Source organism: Chinchilla lanigera, unplaced genomic scaffold, assembly GCF_000276665.1.
Source record: "Chinchilla lanigera isolate Chin_1 unplaced genomic scaffold, ChiLan1.0 scaffold00013, whole genome shotgun sequence".
Classification (NCBI taxonomy): Eukaryota; Metazoa; Chordata; class Mammalia; order Rodentia; family Chinchillidae; genus Chinchilla; species Chinchilla lanigera.
In genome coordinates this window covers 9,324,843-9,345,627 of record NW_004955414.1, presented here as the reverse complement: position 1 = coordinate 9,345,627, position 20,785 = coordinate 9,324,843, and the positions used below count along the sequence as shown (strand labels likewise).

Sequence of the window (20,785 nt, the reverse complement as noted above, 5' to 3'; positions counted from 1 at the left end):
AGAAGAAAAGATTGTATTTTAGTAAATATACATGGGGAGGAGATTTGGAAGGCTTTTACTTTTTCTGCTTTTGATTTATATTAAATATATTTTATAAAAAGAAGATAAATGCCACTTGACTACTGCATTCTTAACTCATTGGGTGCATATAATTTTGAGGTCAGATGGTAATAGGGGAGCTCAATGTGACAAATCTAATTTTGCAGTAGTATCCGTGCTCAGTCAGTTGATGCAAGGTGAGGGATTATTTCCCACTAACCTCTACTTACTGTGGTTTAGTGACTTTTCTCCTTTACATCATTTAAATCCTTAGAGAGGTGCATAAGCAGTAAAAAGCAAACCCCTTTTGCTGGGTGTGGTAGTGCCTGCCCATAATCGCAGGTACTAAGTAAGTTGAGGCAGGAGGAGTCCAAGTTCAAGTCCAGGTTTACAGCTTAGCAAGACTGTGTCGCAAAATGAAAACAAGGACTGGGGATATATCTCAGTGGTAGAGCACCTGCCTAGCTTGTATAAGGCTCTCAGTTCAATCTCCAGTACTGAATTTGGTTTTCATTGTGGAATACCTAGTTTATTCTTGCATCATTTTATAGAAAGGTTCATATATTTCTCTGATAGCCATATGCTTTTTCCTAGTTGCAGAGTTGACTGGTAAATTTTATATCTTGAGACTGGAGCTTTTTCCAGGTAATACAGGGACAAAATAAAGGAACATTGTGAGAGCTCCTTTTCTCCCCCCTGTATCTGCATGGTTAACTTGAGAGGCAGGAAATCACAAGTCTGAAAATCAAATGACAGCATTCCTTGCTTTGATAGTCTTACCTGCAAGATAACGAATTGTCTCAAGTTTGTTAGACTCCATCAGCGTTTTTAAGGAAGCAATTTCAGTGTCAATTTTATTACTGGTTTCTGAAATAACACTTTTGGTTTGGGTGTCCTGTAGTAAATAAGAATAAATATGAGGACAAAATTTTTTTCCTCTGTATTGTGGTCTATAACATTTTCAACAGAAACGCTCACTTAAGTGCTAACTGCACATTTCAGATGAGATTTTGCGTGTTCAGGGTGGTATGGCTGTAGACTAACGGCACATTTCAAAAGTTTTAATTGGAGAAAAACAGTAAAAGCATAATAGTATTAAAAAATACTAAATGAACTTTGCAAACTGACAAATTGCAGACTTCCAATTTTCATATTTGGAGGTAATTTCTTAGGATAATCACATACTGGGTATATTCTACTAAGTCTTGTAAGATATTTGAGACCCAAATAAATAAGATGAAAAAATTAAGAAGAAAAATTTTTTATAATTCCAGAACTATCACTTTGTGTTTGTAAGTTCCTTAGAATGTTATGGTTAAACTTTAGATATATTCTGTGAAAGAAAAAAAATCAAACAGTTTATGAACTGTAATGAAAGGAGCTGGCAGATGTACCCGATGGATAACACTGAATGTATAGGAGTTGGAGCAAAGATATCAGTTGTGAAAAATCTGCTGAGTCCCTCATTTACCTCATTTCTCCGGCCAAGAAGAGAAGAGAACAGGACCTGTAGTATGATAAACATGATCTTCTCCTTCATTAAATACTAAGCAAGCTATTTAAAAGCCAAATGGCTTTTATTTATTTATTTGTTCAAAAAAAATTTTTGTGGTCTTTTTGAGACAGGCTGTTGCTATGCAGTTCAAGGTGGCCTTGAGCTCAGTTTATAGCCCAGGCTGGTCTTAAACTCCACAAGGATCTTCCTGCTTCAGCCTCCCAAGTGGTGGGGTTACAGGCGTGCGCCACTATGCCCAGCTGTTCTTTCAAAAATAATTACCATGTAAAAACAGTTTTAAAAAGTATGCTATGTGGGAGGCTTGATTCTTTTCCAAGGACCATGGCTCATGTATAACCATCTACATGGGGGCAGCTTCCCAGAAGTGCTGGCCAAGTATATTAATTGAAAGGAAAGCATGGATTCTACTGGACTTTTAAAAATTCAGACTTACAAACTGATACACATAAAAGCAGTTACACAAGCCTGAACAGAAGAGAAATTCTACATGCTATCTTACCTTTCTGGTAAACTCTGTGGTTGCTTCCATAAGTTGCTTTTCTTGATCTGTAAACTAAAGAATATAGAGCAGCAGGAGGTTGAAAAAAGATCAAAAACAATCAAAAAGCAAGTAACCAAGAAAGCACATTTAAGAAGCACGTTACCAAATCTGTTACTCTGCTTCTTTCGAGGTTGATGTCCAGTTTATTATCTGCTCTGATTCGGCTGGTTTCATGCTTTAAAAAAAAATGAGGAAAATTTTAAGTGATCATATCATATGAAATGTTCTGAAGTTAGTAAGCAGAAAAATTTTACTTACTATCAGTTGTTGTTTCACTTGATCTAACTCAATTTTCATTTTCTAGGTATAAGAAAGATTACATGCAATTAACAAACAAAAAATGTCTATTATGATTTCTTTTTTTTTTTTTGTACCAGGAATCGAACTCAGGACCTGGTGCTTCCTAGGCAGGCACCTGTGCACTGAGCTATATCCTTGGCCCCTATGATTGACTGATTGATTGATTGACTGATTTTTTGTCTTTTTGAGACAAGGTCTCGCTATGTAGTTCAGGCTGGCCTTGAACTCCAAGCAATCCTCCTGCCATAGCCTCCCAAGTGCTAGGACTATAGGTGTGTGCCACCACACCCAGCTTCCCTATGATTTATTTTAAAAACCTTAAATATTAGCACAGTTTGAACCTTTAAGGATTTCTAGTACAGAATCTAATAGAGAAATAGCTAAAGGAATAGGCCATCAAATTCAGAAAATAATTCTTATGAAGAAAACATTAGATAACATATTTGTTTTGTTAGTCTTTAAAAATGATTGGATTTTTTGAATTTAAAAATATTTAAGCTAGGGGCTGGGGATTTAGCACAGCGGCAGAGCGCCTGCTGGCAAGTGCAAGGTTGTGAGTTCGATTTCTGGTACCAGAAGAAAAACAAACAAAACAAAAAAAAATTTAAGCTATATTTATGTGAATAACATTATCTTAAATTTCTAGTTTAATTACAGATACACTTTTTGTTTTTTGTTTTTTGGTTTTTTTTTCTGGTACCAGGAATCAAACTCACAACCTTGTGCTTGCCAGGCAGGTGCTGTGTCGCTGAACTAAATCCCCAGCCCCAGATACACATTTTTTTTTTTTTTTGGTCTTTTTGAGACAGGGTCTTGCTATGCAGTTTAGGCTGGCCTTGAGCTCACTTTGTAGCCCAGGCTGGTCTTGAACTCACAAAGATCCTCTTGCCTCAGCCTCCCAAGTGCTGAGATTACGGGCGTGCACCACCATGCCTGGCTACACATTTTTATCTTAAATGACAAATATAATTAGTACAGGCTCAAACACAATGAGCAACCCATTACTTTCAGCTTCACAAACATTATATATGATTAGCTATAGAATTTTTTTTTTTTTTGCCATGCTGGGGATTGAACCCAAGGTTTGGCACTGAGCTACACTCATCCCTAACTTTTTAAAATTTTTTATTTTGAGACAAGATCTTGCCAAATACCTAAGTTGCATGGTATTTGGTGTTAGTCCCCCGACTGCTGAGCTTATAGGTATATACCATCATGCTTGGATTACAATATAAATTTTACATACTACATAGAGCTCAAAGATTTTTCTTTTTGTGTGATTTTTACATTGTAAAATATAACTTATTCTTCACTATATAACAAACTGATTTACACATAAAAATTAGATATAATAGCTGGGCATGGTGGTGCACACCTGTAACCCCAGCACTTGAGAGGCTGAGGCAGAAGGATCTTTGTGAGTTCAAGACCAGCCTGGGAGCTCAGTCAGCCTGAACTGCATAGCGAGAACCTGTCTCAAAAAGACAAAAAAAAAAAAAAAAAAGGCATCATTACACTATCTTTTTAATCTGAATACTTGTTTTATTAATAACTACATGAAGTTATTTGGTCTTACTAACTTATTTACCAAGTAGCATACTTGTAAGATCAATTATTAGTAATAAATTAAAACATATCACCTCATTCTCTGCTCTCAGATTTGCAAATTCACTTTTTTCGAGGATGACCATATCTTTCCTGATAGAATCCAAATGAGCCATTAGCTGTTGAACTGTTATTTCCTAGAAAATAAAAATCAATCTGTGATTTATAATAATGCCACCTTTTTATTTGTGGGATTTTTTTTTTCATAAAACTGAAAATGTCAAGACACTATAAGGGGGGAAAAACAAGTTATATCATGTACAGGTACAAACTCTTTATGATGAATGTGATCATTATGTATATCTAAAATGTACCAATGAAATATGATTGGAATAGAAAAAAAGATACTACAAAATATAATTTTGCTTGAAGTAAAAAAAAAATGAAACTTACATAGATGAAATATCAAAATAAAAATGAGATTCAATTAATAAAAAGTATTTTTCTGTAAGAAGAGAAATAAAAGTCTAGGTCTTTTGGAAAAAATCCAAATAAAATGTTTATTTAGACCCCAAGAGTTCCTCAACAGTAATAAGTAACAGGCTAGAACCATTTTTTGAGCTTCAAAAGGACTGGAATGCACATCCTCCAAAACAACTGTCAGGTGAGACATTCTTATAATGCAGAGATGAAAAGTGTGAGTTGTGGAGTTAGGCTGTCTGGATCTGAATGTAAACTCTGCTACCTGCTGAGAGACTTTGGACAAGTTATATAAATTCTTTGGTCTCGTCATTTGTAAAGTGTAATCAATAACAATACCTACACTTTACAGAACTGTTTTGAACATTAAATGAGGTAATGTACATATAATGCTTAAAACAGTTTTTCCTCACAGGATCAGTAGCCAGTAACTGTTAGCTATTATTAATGATGGATTTGGGAAGCTAACAGCTGAAGCAGAACAGTCTGATTCCAAAATTTTGATGCAGGGAAGTTTTGACGTAACACTAACCCTACCATAATGATAAATGTTTTTAACTGTGTGTAGCAGACATCCCCGATGTTTATGCTTTCCGTAACCCTCATATATTACTGAGGTGGGTTCAACTTCTTTGTTCCAGGTGTACATGGCGTATTTATGAGAATTAGCTGAGAAGTCACATAAATGTGGCCTCTAGGGACTATCAGTTTGGTTCCCCCCCAAGTATCATTATAAAGGAATTCTATATGAAATTACATATTTTTGTTCCTCAGACTATGTAGGAAAGAGCTGCAAATGTTATTACAGATTTCTTGTGGAGACTGAGCCTCTGAACCTGAGAGTAAGAGACTGTACTTTCATTATGGCTCTAATGCCTTTTGTGTGTGTGTGTGTGTGTGTGTGTGTGTGTGTGTTGATACTGCATATGGAACCTTGAACACAGGCCTTTTCATTGAGCTACATTCTCAATATTTTCTTTTTTGTTTTTTAAGTTTTCTAGGATATGCTCAAACTTGTGATCCTCCTGCTCCACCCTCATAGAGTGCCGGCATTACAGGCTTGTGTCACTAGGCCTGACTTAGGAGCCTTTTTTTTAAAAAAAAAACAAAAACTTAATTTTTTTAAGTACAGCTTGTAAGTCAAAAAAGCCTATAATACAACACAGGTGTCTTATCTTCAAAAGCTTTAAATGCAAAGATATAATCATTAGGCAGTGAAACTTACTGTAAGTCTGATGTTAGAATATTTTTTAATGTTTTAAAAATTTCTAATGCTTATTGTAGCTTCTTTGGAGCTGTCAGAGATTGAGCAGAGTTTGGCCCTTTCTAAAGTGTTCAAGTAGGTAGCTTGTTTTCCTGATGGTCCTGCACCTCAGCTCCGTCCTTCAAGATGTCTTTGTGCCTTAGTCTATCTGTCTATCCTAGAGGTGGGACTAATTTGTTTTGTTTTGTTTTTGAGATAGGGTCTCACTCTGTAATTCAGGCTGTCCTTGAACTTACTATGTAGCCGAGGACTCACGACAATCTTCCTGCCGCCCAAGTGCTGGGATTACAGGCATGTGCCACTATACCCGGTGTGAGGTGGAACTGGTAATGGAGTTAGGACCAAGGATGGAATGGGAATTTAACCTCATGTACTAGTAATGAAAAAAAGAAGCTGAGAGTTTAATAGTAATATCCTGTATCTAAACCTACATTTTACATAAAGAATTAAAGTCACGGCAGCATGAAAATTCCTCAAATCACAGTTTTAATACCTGCCTATACTGCAGAAAAGCTTAAAACTTTAAATTACTGAACATGTCAGTAGCTCCATGTAATTATTTTAGGCTAGATCAGAGCTTTGGGAGAATTAATTAAATGTCTTGCTTTTTTTTCTTTAGTGGATTTACTTGTCTAATATGACTGAATAAAGTAAGCTAAAATGATATATACACAAATTTAAAGCTAAGTTAAATGTAGGGGATGAATGTTTAAATCAAAATGTCTAATTAGAAGGGCTGGGGCTTTAGCTCAGCGGCACAGTGCTTGCCTGGCAAGCGCAAGGTTGCGAGTTCGATTCCCGGTACTGGGAAAAAAAAAAAAAAAAAAAAAAAAAAGTCTAATTAGAGAAAATCTCTAATTTTTTTTTTTTTTTTTTTTTTTTTGAGACAGTGTTTCACTATCAGTTCAGGCTGGCCTTGAACTCACTTTGTAGCCCAGGCTGGCCTTGAACTTGCGGTGATCCTCCTGCCTCAGGCTCCTGAGTGCTGGGATTACAGGCGTGCGCCACCACGCCCAGCATCTTTTAACTATTTTTAAAAGCTTTTGATGCTTAAAGTGATGACATTTTATACAACAGATTCTAGTTTTATGTAAGGAATCCTAATTTATCTTTTATGCTTTGAAATATTTATGAGGAAACCTAAATTTGAAAAATAAAAATAAAAACAAGCACAGAAAGAAAACAGATTCTTAAGCAGTTACTTCACAACAGATATGAATTATTCCAGTCAAGTTTAGCTTATTCTCTTATCCTTTATATAAAATTACTCCTTTTTGTCCATATCACCACAATGTGAAAATGCTTGCAAATTACCACGCCCCTCTCAGCGTATCTTCAGTGGCAAACTAGAAATCTGCCTACTTTTCAAAGCTGTTAGCTTACACAATATATGAAAATTACCCAGCACTATGCCTCTTACATCTTCTTCATAGACAGTATTAATTGACTTTAAGAATTTATGTATCCAAAAAAAAAAAAAAAAAGAATTTATATATCCAATCAAGTTAAAACATCTTAGCCAAGCAATTGCTTAGTTCTCTCCAACCATGAACCACGACACACACAAGACAGCAGTAAAATGTATCATAAAGAAAGGTTAGCTCTTCAACTGTGGTGAATTTTCCAGGGAGAAAAAGTCATTTCAGTAACAATCTGCCACTCTCTCAAGACTCAAAATATGCTTACCTCATACAATGAAAGCTATGGCAAAATTCTGTTCTATGACCATAATCTTACTAAGCCTATTCAATTTTTTTTTTGAGACAGGGTCTCACTATGCAGTTCAGGTTGGCCTTGAGCGCACTGTGTAGCCCAGGCTGGTCTCGAACTAGCAATGATCCTCCTGCCACAGCTTCCCTAGTGCTGGGATTACATTCGTGCGCCACCACGCCCAGCAAAGACTATTCTAATTTGTAAATTTCTGTAGATATTGACTTTACTAAAGGTCTTTCCTTTTTTTGCTTTTCCTTTTTCTTCCTTTATGTAAGGAATCCTAATTTTTCTTTTATGCTTTGAGATTTTTGTTTTTGTTTTTCTTCCAGTACCAGGAATTGAACTCACGATCTTGTGCTTGCCAGGCAGGCGCTGTGCTGCTGAACCAAATCCCCAGCCCTATGCTTTGGGATGTTTATATGAGGAAACCTAAATTTGAAAAATTAAAATAAACATAGGAAGAAAATAGATTCTTAGTTATTTCACAATGGACATGAATTATTCCAGTCGTTTAGTTAGCTTATTTGGTTAGCCTTTACATAAAACTACTGCTTTTTCTTTTCATTCCCCTTCCTTGAAAAAGAACATCTAATAAAACTGTCAGAAGTGAAAAACATGAATGTATTACCTGTTGTGCTTGAGTGACCATCTCCTTATAGATAGTATCCAGGCTGACATTTGATAAAGTGGTTAATGCTGATACAATTGTTTCTGCTTGTGGTTTGTCAAATCCTATAGGCCACAAATAAATATTTATATTTTAAAAATATAAAACATTGCGCATCCTTCTTAGAATAGATAGCTAGAATAACTTAGCACTTTCCTGGACATGTGGTGGTTATATTGTTTAAAAAAGACAGTAACATTAAAAATTGACAGATAAGCCAGGCGTGGTGGCGCATGCCTGTAATACCAGCACTCAGGAGGCTGAAGCAGGAGGATCATTGTGAGTTCAAGACCAGCCTGGGCTACAAAGTGAGCTCAAGGCCAGCCTGAACTGTATAGCGAGACCCTGTCTCCAAAAGACCAAAACTAAACAAAAAAACCAGGTAACACTAGACTACTCTTTAAAATTACTCTGTCATCTTATTTTTTTTGTCTTTTTAAGTTTCCCCAATTTCTAATGCCTTATTACACACTAATTTCATGTATATGTCTCTAATTACCATTGTTTGATGAATCAACATTCCTATTCCTGCGATATCACAAGTTATCATTGGGTATCTGGTAATTTTTTGTGCTTATTCTTTCGTGTTTTAAATTCTTGAACATCTGTACTTCCATTCAGAGTTTCTCATCAGCCTAGGAATGAGTTTTTCTTTTTACTTAATGGGAATCGTTCTGCACATATAATTTTATACAATGCTTCTTCATTAACATATCTTGAGCATTTCTCATATTCTTTAAGCAAACCATTTTTAAGGACTATGAAATGTTCCACTGTATGGATGGCACAGCTATTGAAATAGTTACTCCTTAATTGTTCACAGTAGCAGTATTGTCTTGACTGGGTATTATGAGTGCAGTTGATTTTCTTCTTTTAAGAAACAGTACTCATTTTTCTTACCATGAGTTTCTAAATCCCGAACCAGGGCATGGGTATCAAAAGTTAATTTCCTTTGTTCTAAAGGTGTTATGTCCACTGGCCTCCTATCATATCCTTCCTTGCTTGTAGTGGTCAAGAAATCTGAAAGGAAAAAAAGATGTTGGCTTTTTTTCTTGTAATAACTAATAGACTTTGAAGATACCACCATGTATTACAGCAGCCATTGATATTTTCCTACTAATCTGTCCATAACTCTGTAATGTTTGTATTGTTCCTATGCTATTTTGTAAATGGATGTATGTTTATTACTATGTGTTTCCTACAACCACCATAGAGAAGTCAATGAATATTCAATTGATCACTCATGTATAGCTCAATTTATTTTCTTTAGAAACCACTTTAAAGATACCATAGTACAATCACCATTGATAATCTCCTACCTCTTTTGTGTGTAACTATTATCTATTTGTTTTCCTAAGAAACTATCTTGTAGATAACAATATGTAAAACAACAACCATTGATCATTTCCTACCACTTTGTCTGTAATTCAGTAAGCCCCCCTATTACTGTTACCCTTCTTTTACTCTTTAAAATAAAAAAAAATCTAAAAAAAAAAAAACTAATAGAGGTGTCATACTTTGGGTTCTAAAGCATTTTTCCCATTTATATGCAGTTCCAGCTCTTCTTAGTTCTGTAATCTTGCACAAATTCACTCCTTTGAGCCCCAATTTTATCTGAAAAGTCGCAGATACTGCTCTGTACACAGCAAATATTTAATGTTTCCTTTTCTTTGTTCACTATTCAGAAATGTTAAAAGAATCCAACTAGCAGAGCTCCTAGGGGAGGGAACCAGGAGGAGAGAAGGGTGGGGTGCACTGAAAAGGGGCCCCATCTAAGCACCAGATATGCGTGCATGGAAATGTCACAGTGAAACCCATTAATCTGTTCAACTAATATGTGTTAATTATAATTTAGAAGCAGCAAAATGTACAGTATTTGGAAGTTGGCCTGAATTTACAATATGATGTATAGCAAATGCTTTGGATTTCACTCTCAACTCTAATTACTGGAGAGCAGAAGCTGCCTAACTCATAGAGCTTTGGAGGTTTTACCCTGTACTTTCACCCAAAGTAGCTTTCCACACCCCCACCTCTCACCTGTCCACGTGCTTTACTTCCTACATAGTTCTCAGCTCTAGTTGTCCTGTTTGCTGTTTGTCTCTCTGAACCAGAATATAAGCTCTGTGTTGGTCTGACTGTGATTTTCATTACTGTATCTTCAGCACCTAGAAAAACTCCTTAGCACCTAGAACTCTTTAACACAATGTTCAGTCACATTTATTTTTTTGGTACCAGGAATCAAACTCAGGACCTTGCGCTTGCCAGGCAGGTGCTTATGCCACTGGGCTATATCCCTGGCCCACATTTTTTTTTATTAGTGAGTCAATCAATTAATTGATTTTAAGTCCTACTTACCATTATCAGTACAAAAAGCCCCAGGAAATATTTGTAATTTATGAAATAACTCTTCTTGTTGCAATGAACTTCTATTTTTTAACCTAGACATGGTATAGTCCTTTTCTGTATACTGCTGATGTATTTTATTGTAAGATACTTGCTTTGGGGGAGAACCTACCTATATACAAATTCTTTACAATGTATTAAATAACTTTCAGCCAGTCACATATACAAATTCTTTACAATGTATTAAATAACTTTCAGCCGGTGGTGGTGGTGCATGCCGGTCATTCCACCACTTGGGAGGCTGAGGCAGGAGGACTGTTGCAAGTTCAAGACCAGCCTGAACTGCCTAGTGAGACCTTATCTCGAAAAGACCCCCAAAAAACCAAACCCCCCCCCCAAAACCCAAAAAACTTCCCATTAGTATAATTACTGTCAAATACAAGGTACTATATCAAATAGTTTATATGCTAATGCAGGCAAGATGGTACACACTTTCGATAAAAAACTGTTACTTAGGTAAGGTAAAGGGATTTACCTACTAAGGTCACAGAGCCAATGGCAGATTTAGGACCCAGACTTAGGTTCTTTTGATTCCAAAGCTTATTTTCTTTCCATCATGCTCCACTGTCTCTCATTATCCTATGCCACTTAGAATATTTACACACTTGAAAAAGAATAGCTGTAACTTCAGGCACTGCTTTTTTGTTAGTGTTCTGTAGGGCAAATGTGATTCCTTCCTAGATATCTTTTCAGCCAACACAATAAGGAACGCCAGGTCAGGCTGGACAGAGGACATAAAACAACAAGCAAATCCAGACATATCTGATGTCCTCATTGATTTTACAGATTAGTACTCAGCAGAAAAAAGATGTTAAAAAATAACCTGAACATCAATTCTAAATTCAAATAATAAGAGGTAAAAATTTATTAAAATAAAAAATTCTAAAGAGATTACAGAAAGCAGTTGTAAAGGTGGAATAACTTCTTTTAAAGCACATATTGGCACAATGTCAGCATTCGTTTTGGTTTAAGTGTCATCTAAAAGGGTTAAAAGGTTTGCCTCTGTATGTTAAGGTCAGACCTGAAGTAAGAGAGAAAAGAGGAAAAAGGTACAGATTTCACCAGGAGTTGCAGTAACAATTACATGAGGAGTACTGATTTGGTGTCTTTAGTTTTCTACTCCTGATTAGAAGCTGATTCTTTTTTTTTTCTTTTTTGTCATTTTGAGACATGGTTTCACTCTGCAGTTCAGGCTGGCCTTTAACTCACTTTGTAGCAGAGGCTGGCCTTGAACTTGCAGTGATTCTCCTGCCTCAGCCTCCCGAGAGCTGGGATTACAGGCAGTGTATGTCACCATGCTCGGCCAGTTCATTATTTGGTGTTTACAGAAAAATCACTAATAGAAGATAACATTTTACTGTTTTCACACCTCTTACTCAGTCCTTAAAATTCTATGTATGAGGAAAACTTGAGGCTAAATTAAGTGATTCGTCTCAGGTATTACGGTCTCATACATAGGTATATTAGAACAATTCCCCTGACTTATAAACACTGAACAGCTCACGAAGATCAGCTTTCTACTACAGTACCTTAATATTCTCAACAATTCTTGGTAGGGTGCAGCTTCTCTTATTTACCATTATATTATCTGATCTTCTGTTTTTATTTTTTTATTTATTTATTTTTTTTTGTTTTTTTCTCTGGTACCGGGAACCGAACCCACGACCTTGCGCTTGCCAGGCAGGCGCTTTTGCCGCTGAGCTAAATCCCCAGCCCCTGATCTTCTGTTTTTAAGGGCTGATTTTAATTCCACAAATACTGTATGTTTTTCTTTCTCAGCGACCTTTGCCCACTCCCCTGTTCAGAAAGCTTCGTCTGCTCATATTTGTCCATAGTTCAGTCCAGCTCGCCCAGACTCTAGGTCAAATTCCTGCTTTACTGTACTGTGTCATGTTCTTTCACAACATTCCTCAGGATGTACACATGTGCCTCTTAACTTCCCTAACAGACTAGTGTCATTCAGCTACTGCCTTCAGGCGACCCCCTTTTTCTAAATAGGTTTAGTTAAAGCAAAACAAAACAAAACGAAAGCCACCTAGTTTTATTGGAACACAGCTCATTTATTTATGGATTACCTATGGCCACTTTTATGGTACAATGGTAGAGTGAGTAGTAACTGACCATGTCTCAAAAAACCTAAAATATTTAATATTTGATTTTTTTTTTTTCCTTCTTTTTGAGGCAGGGTCTTGCTATGCAGTTTAGGCTGGCCTTGAGCTCACTTTGTAGCCCAGGCTGGTCTTGAACTCACCATGATCCTCCTGCCTCAACCTCTTGAGTGCTGGGATTACAGGCGTGTGCCACCACGCCTGGCCCTAATATTTGATTCTTTAGCTAACCACAGTCATTAACAGTAGGGACATCTGTTCTTGCACATCACTCAATCACTAATGCTTAGTACAATTCCAGATGCTTGTATTGTTGAATGAAAGGCATTGTTTGGCATTATGCATGTCATAAAAAAAAGTTTTGATTCATTTGAAATGAGATCTCACTGTTGCCCAGGCTGGACTCCTGGTATCAAATGATCCTCCTGCCTCAGCACCTACAGCAGCAGAAATTACAGGTGTGTAGAACTATGTCTGACTTTTTATGATGCATCTGATGTATTGTATATATCCATAAGGAATTATAAAGGAGAGACATCTGCACCTCTTGGAGAATAATGGGTCAAAAGTAGCTTTTCATTTTTTTGAGGCAGGGTCTTGTTATGTAGTTCAGGCTGGCCTCAAATTTATGTGATCCAACTGCTTCAGACTCCTGACTACTAGGATGACAGATGTGCACCGTCATGCCTGGCAAGGGTGGCTCTTTACAAAGCTGGGTTGTTTTCTTTTTGAGAGACAAAAAGTTCTCTCAGTTCAAGTTGCCTCAAACTTGAAGTGATCCTCCTGCCTCAGCCTCCTGAGTGCTAGGATTACCAGTGTGCACCACCATGCCCAGCCATAAAGCTGTATTTTAAAGTTATCCAAGTAGCACACACAGAATGATCAAAATTCACCAAAAGCATGGGATGCTTTTGCTATTCCCACCTTACTTTTTATGTACCATGGGCTGAGATGAGAATACATTAGGACATGGGGAACATTTATTCCTCATATGTCCTCAAGTACTCATGTGATACTTCACAATACTGGGAGGTGTTCATATGCTCTCTGGCAGGATGAGGGGTGCTATGCTCAGTCCTCTCTGGGTGTCACACTCACTATCCTGACCGGCCCTGAGCAGTCTGACTTACTGGAATTTAAGTATCTGTGGGCCTATTAGAAGGAAGAGACGAGTTGGCCAGAATCAGTGTTTTCATCTCAAGGTGAAATATGTTCGCAATACCTTAAGTTTCCAGAACTTAAACATCTGTGTAAAGCCCCAAGCCTTTCCTTTCACTGTTACATATTTTGATTCTTTCACACCTATTATGTGTATATGTGTGTGTCTTTAGAGTGAGAAACAAACTCCAAGTTTTAAGACGTAACCAGCTTAAAAGCTGTAATTCTGTGTCATGGATTCAAACTCTGGCCTATCTTGCACTGTGCTGCACTTTGCTGGAAAAGATGCGTTTTATTTTTGAAAACATGTAAGCAAATGTCTCATTAAATCTAACTTGCAAGTTTTATATTAATTTACTGCTAACTGTAGAGCTGAAACACTTTAGGACATGGCTGGTTATTTTTGTCTGGAAGTTGAAGAGGCATTACAACATATATTCTTTCACATATTAGTCTACTGATGTGCTGTGCTAGTTGCATCAGAATTACTAAGATTTGTAAGTTAAATAATAAACTAACACAGAGATACCTCAGTTCCACCCCTGCCGACTAACTCAGTACTTGTAGGATAAGGCTTGAGAACCTGTATTTTTAAAAACTTTCACTGTTTCTGGTGTTCTGCTAAGTTTGAGAACTAGTAAGCTAGGAATAGTGTGCACAAAAGTTAGAAAAAAGAATCACACTACTGTCCTATGTCTTTACTCATTTACCTTTAAAAAAGGAATTGGTGGGGCTGGGGATTTAGCTCAGCGGCACAGCACCTGCCTGGCAAGCGTAAGGTTGTGAGTTCGATTCCTGGTACCGGAGAAAAACCAAAATTTAAAAAAAAAAAAATTAACTATTAAATACGTTGTTTTTTAGAAGCCACTTTGAAGATACCAAAGTATAGTACAACAACTATTGATAATCTCCTACCTCTTTTGTCTGTAACTCACTATTATTTGTTCGTTTTCCTGAGAAACTATCTGGTACTTTGTAATTTGGTAAGCCCCCCCACCCTTATTGTTATCCTTCTTTTACTCTTTAAAATAAAAAACAAAAAACAAACAAACAAAAAAGGAATTGGGACTCATTCATAAGTAAGATCCCCCCATGGGCCAGAGGTCAAAAATTCTTTGGTTACAGGTGTTCTTGGGTAAGTTTAAACTAACAGCACACAGTAATCCTTGTTCAGCGAAGAGAAACACTGCATCATGCGAGACTTAAGGTTTTCACCCGACTAATTAGACTCAGATGGAACTCAACAATTATTTTAAAATATTAAATATTTATGGTGATGTATTTTCCAATATGATATATTCTCTAAAAAAAATTTTTTTTTTTTCTGAGACTGGGTCTCACTATGTAGTTCAAGCTGGCCTTGAACTCATGGCAATCCTCCTGCCTCAGCCTCCAACGTACTGGGATTACAAGTGTGAGCCACCATGCCCAACCATTTTATGTTTTCACTTGAATATTTTAACAAAATACATCTCTAAAAGTTTGCAAGGATAAATTAAGATTTGGATGATTTCTAAATGCTCAAAATAAAACGCTACTGGTTTTGTACAGTGCATCACAATGTATATGTGTGCTAAACACCTAAATATGTAACTGAGCCCTTGTAGGTGATCCTGACAGCTAAACAGTAATGTTACAAATGGAGGATCAGTAAGTGCAGTCTTGACTGCACCCGCTATTGGTGTGAATAAAATGAAACAATCAGCAAAACAGTAAGAAGAGTGTGAAGGGGGAGAGACAGTCTGGGTACTGAATACGTGTAGGTTACTATGTGATTAAAGGACTGAGGATTACATGCAGAGTAAAGCCGCCCTGACCTGAAATGCGTGGTGCGAATCCTGCGCCTGGGCTGCCGACCAGAATCTAAGTATCACTCTAAATCTGAACAGGCCACAGAAAAAATCAGAGCTCCTCCACAGACACTGGGAACGTTTGGTTCTGGCAGACCTATGAGCTTTCTGCCTCGCGTGACAGAGTAAAAAGGGCTCGGGGAGAAGCCGGAAGCGAAGTCCAGGCCCTCAGAGGCTCGCTCTGCTAAAAGGAAGGCACCTCTCCCGGCCGGACCCCAGGGCGGGCCAGGGAGGGCCAGGGCGGGCAGCGGGTCAACCGCGGCGCGGCGGGGAGGGGGGCGTGGCGCCTTCGCCTCCAGAGCGCGACCCACCGGAATCGTCTCCCTAACAGCACTCGGGCACCGGTGGCAGGAAGCTTCGCCTCACCTCTCCGCAGGGCCGGCGAGAATCGCCCTCGCGGAGTTGAAACCCAGCGGCCCCGGCTGCCAGCGGAGTGCAGAGGGGGCCAAGCCCAGCGACGCCTCATGGTCTCCTTTCCGATGGGCAGGAGGAAGCGGAAGGCGGGAGACAGCTCGCTCAGGCTTTCGGGTAAGGTAGTTCCGCTACCGCGAGGATGCCGGGAAATGTAGTCTCCGGGCGGACCCAAGACCCCGAGCGGCTCCGGACAAGTTCCCTCTTCACAGGCAGTGTTCATGAGCGTGGTTCAGAGCGGCACCGCTCTCCCGCCGCCCCTTCCCAACCGGTGCACATCTTTACCGCCCCAGAGAGGTGGGGTCCAGGAGAAGGTTTCCTGGCATGAGGAACCGCCCAAAAACACGCTCCCCGGGGAAAGCCTGTGCTAATGCGCCGTGGATCTGTGGCGACGCGTCTGCCTCTAGCCGCACAGTAACCTGGGACCTGAGTCCGCGCCGCTGGGCACTCTGGGAGGGCGGAAGTGCAGAGTACAGCTAACCGCCCAAGCCCTGTGCTTCGCTTGCTGCTGCGTCGCCCTCTGCTGCAGTGGAGGTCCAAAAGTCCCACTTTTCAGAGTAAAGGGATTCTAATATAAATCCCAAAGTGTACACAAAATCGGTAGGTTTTTAGTCACTGAATTAGGATTTTTACGTATATGTATTCAAAATTTGCGAATCAGCTACGTAACAAGCGCCGTTCTGAGCGCCGAGACTTTGTTTTTTTGTCTTTTTGAGACAGGGTCTTCCTGTACAGTTCAGGCTGAACTTGATCTCACTTTGTAGCGCAGGCTGGTCTCGAACTCGCTGCGATCCTGTCTCCGTGCCCGAATTACAGTGGTTCGCCACCACGCCTAGCCTAAGTGCTGAGACATTTTAAAAGGGGACGAAACTTGACTTCTGCCGCAAGTGCTATCTATCTATCTATCTATCTATCTATCTATATTTTTTGATACCGTGAATCAAACTCAGGACCTTGCCCTTGCCAGGCAGGCGCTTATGCCGCTGAGCTATATCCCTGGCCCTCGCAAGTGCTTTAAGAGACAATTCATGTGAGGAAATGTAAGTGGGTGTTTTAAATGTCGGGGTATGTAACGGAGGCAAAGAAGTAAAGCGTAAGGGTACCATCTTTACCTATTACAAATTTTAAAAAATGATAATTGTCGATGTTAACAAATAAGCAATTAGATAGGGGTACTCACACTCCTGGCAGAAATGTTAGTACATGTTCAGAAAGCAATTTATTTATTTATTTATTTTTTATTTTAAAGAGTAAAAGAAGGACAAGATAGCAATAGGGGGATTCACCGAATTACAGACAAAGTGGTAAGACATTATCAATGGTTGTTATTTTACGTATTGGCATCTTCAAGATAGTGTCTCGGGAAAACAAAGATAAATAATAGTGAGTTACAGGCAAAAATGGCAGGAAATTATCAATGGTTGTTATACTGTAGCTTGGTTTCTCCAAAGTGGTCTCTAGGGAAAACAAATAGAGCTATACATGAGTGATTAATCATATAATCATTGACTATTCTCAGTGGTTGTTTTTGAAAACGCATAGTAACAAACATACATCCATTTACAAAATGGCACAGGAACAATACAAACATTACAGAGTTATGGACAGATTGGTAGGAAATCATCAATGGCTGCTGCAATACACGTTGGCATCCTCAAAGTGGTTTCTCAGGAAAACAAAGATATGCAAGAAAGATCCAACGAGTAGTTACAGCCTAAGGGCAGAAAGCAATTTATTGATGTATATGAAGCTCTAAAAGGTGAATGGCCAGAGCTTTATTTCTAAAACACTGTTTGAAAATAATCACATCTGTACCTAAGATTTTAAAAAAATGGTTATTATTATGTTACTTGAAAAAAATTGAAAATATCCTAACTATTCTAAAAATGATTCAATAACTTGGAGAAATGTTCCAAGTTGGAATATTATGCAGTCATTCATTATCTTGGACTTTAATTTTAGAGACAGGAAAATACAGAAGTATGTATTCTTTGACTTTCGATGTGCAAAGATTTCTGTTAGGATATATAATATTGCAAAGATTTCTGCTCACCAAGAACTTGCACTATAACTGAGAAAATAAAACAAAAATACTAATAGTCTTCCACACAAAACCTTAACATATTAGTGTTATGTAAATGTTTAAAAAATAATCCTTTAGTTTGTTTGAGGATGAGACACTCTTTTGTCATAATTATCAAGCAGTGATAGGATTTGCACATATTTTTAAACGTTTCTATTAGGGAGAGACTGTAGGGCAAGAGGTCCAGAAGAAAGGGTTGTAGTAAGCAAGCACACTTTTCTAATCCCCTTGTTCCTTATTATGTATGCCCTTTGCATACGATGCTTTCTCAGTTTTGAACCCGCTTTACTCTTAGCCTATCCTTTCATGTGGTTTGGTTCCCTCCCCCATCATATACAACAGGAAGACTGGTGCCGTTGTTATGGACACCTATAGCAACCCAATTTTGCCATGTCCCTGAGCTTGTTATTTGTATCCACTATGATGATAGAGGCCACACCTGCCTTAGTCACTTTCCTATTACTTGGACAAAATACTCAACACTCACAATTTAAAGGACACGAGGTTTATACTGACACACAGTTTCAGTCCATGGCTGGCTGTTCTAAGGGAGAAAGGGCATGGTGGAAGGATCTGGCAAAGGAAAAGTGGTCGTCTTAGTGGTCAGGGAGCCGAGAGGGAAAGGGAAAGCCATGGAGGGAAACATACCTTTTCGGCCATGACCGGGTAGCTGCCTTTTTCCACCAACACCACCTCCTAATGGAACTCTCAGCTCTGAATTCTGTGGCTCCGCCATGGATGAGTGCAGTGCTCCATGATCCAGCCACCCTCCAGAGCTCTCACCCCTGAACACAAGAGGCTCTGGGGGACATTCTAGATCTACATTATAACACCTACTGCTGTGTCTGTAGCACTTAATGTAATACCTGGCCCATAACAATCCTTGGGTAAGTACGTGCTGAGTGAATGGCGAATGTTTAAAATATGGGCCTAGTTTGGTGAGAAAACCTGGTAGACTGGTGCAAAGGAGTTATATGGAGATTGGATGGAATTCGGGGAGATAGGACAAATAATTTTTAAAAAACAGTAAAAAAGGCCTAGGAGGCCAGGCGTGGTGGTGCACGCCTGTAATCCCAGCACTCAGGAGGCTGAAGCAGGAGAATCGTTGTGAGTTCGAGACCAGCTTGAGCTACAAAGTGAGCTCAAGGCCAGCCTGAACTGCATAGAGAGACCCTGCCTCAAAAAAAAGACAGGAAAAAAAAAAAAAGGCCCAGGAATTTCATACAGTACACTCATAGAAGATTTTGAGTTTTTTAGTCAAAATGGGAAAAAGCCAGTTTGAGTTCCTTTCCAGAAAATAACTGTTTGCTATTTACTAGTATAGGCATATAACTCCAGCATTCAGGAGGCTGAGGCAGGAAGATCGCCATAAATTTGAGACCAACCTGGGCTACATAGTGAGTTCAAGGCTAGTCTGAACTGCATAGTGAGATTCTGTCTCAAAAAAAAAAATCTAGTATAGGCAAATTAATTACTTCTTTTTCCATTGTTATGAGACTTCCACTGTTACTGCCATGAGAAATACAGCCACTCTGAAAGCAGCCTCTTATCCATACCCCAGAGCCAGTGTTGTAGCCAGGATAGTGAACCCTTGTTTTTTCATCGTGAAGGACTACTTTTGTATTTTTTTAACTGTATGAGCCCAAAATTTAAATATATCATTTTTTGAACCACATATAGGAAACCATTACTTGTTTTCCTAGTTTCAGTTAATTTAAGATAAACTACTGTCATGGCTTGTGTCTAGATGTCTCCCCAAAGCCTCATGTGGTCATAGGTAGGGCTTTTCAGAGGTGGCTGGATTTAGAGTGTGTGATGATGGGATTAAAGGTGTGATGCTGGGGTCAAGGGTGTGTGATTACTAAATTAGTCCACTGATTGGTTTGACACAGTTCTGAGCCCACCCTGGGTATGAGTGCTAACGGGCAGGTAGCCTGGATAGAATATAAGGACAAAAAGAGGGTTGCTGTTGTTGCTGCTTGCCTCTTGGTCTGCTGTTGCAGTCAATTTGCTGTTTTGCTGCCTTCTGCCTACCATGAACTGTTTCTTCTTTGCAGTATCCCTCTGCCATGCCACCCTGCCTTGGAGCCAGCCAACTTTGGACTGAAACCTCTACAAACTATAAACCGAAATAAACCTTTTCTCCTTTAACTTTGGGTGTTGGGTATTTTGTCTCAGCAATGAGAAAAGTAACTAACACAACCACTGCTAATGAGTGGGAGAAAAGCAGTGCTTATCCAACTTTAAGTTGATAAGTTTCCCCTGAAGGCAAAGATACTTGCCATTTCTTTGGTGAGGTTCCAGTTTCAGCTCTAGTGATGACTCAGTTTCTTTAGGCATTTGAAATGCCCACATTCTCTCAAGAACCCAATACTTGTTTCTGATGCCTAGGGGCCCAGGAACCCAGGTTTTTTGCAACTGCATAAGACAGGCAGAATCCACCAGCATTGTGATGGTAACTCAGGTGGCTTCAAGAAAGAGGATGCATGTTGGACTTCTGACATTTGTTGGTCTTAGAAGAGGTGATACAGAGGAATCCCAATGTAGTTTTTAAAGCAGCTGAATGAAGCACTGTGAAGCAGACCCCTGTAGACTCTATAGATTTAATTTTCTTCTTTCGTTTTAGTGGAGCTCTTGCCACTAGGGGGAGTATGTGGAAAAGAATTGAGAGCAGTTCTTTTTTTTTTTTTTTTTTTTTTTTTTTTTT

At 38.7% G+C, this 20,785-nt stretch overlaps 1 protein-coding gene across 1 annotated transcript in view; it reads right to left on the bottom strand.

Moving 5' to 3' along the window:
* Positions 1–16,418, bottom strand: part of Ccdc90b (coiled-coil domain containing 90B) — a 20,666-nt gene extending 4,248 nt beyond the window's left edge. The window contains exons 1-8 of the mRNA XM_005379796.2: positions 15,951–16,418; positions 8,966–9,085; positions 8,027–8,130; positions 4,037–4,138; positions 2,355–2,396; positions 2,200–2,271; positions 2,055–2,108; positions 820–934 (exon numbers count right to left, since the gene is read on the bottom strand). Of these exons, the coding sequence (XP_005379853.1) occupies positions 820–934; positions 2,055–2,108; positions 2,200–2,271; positions 2,355–2,396; positions 4,037–4,138; positions 8,027–8,130; positions 8,966–9,085; positions 15,951–16,218 (877 nt within the window). The 5' untranslated portion in view covers positions 16,219–16,418. The remainder of the gene's footprint in view (positions 1–819; positions 935–2,054; positions 2,109–2,199; positions 2,272–2,354; positions 2,397–4,036; positions 4,139–8,026; positions 8,131–8,965; positions 9,086–15,950) is intronic.
* Positions 16,419–20,785: the final 4,367 nt, after the last annotated feature.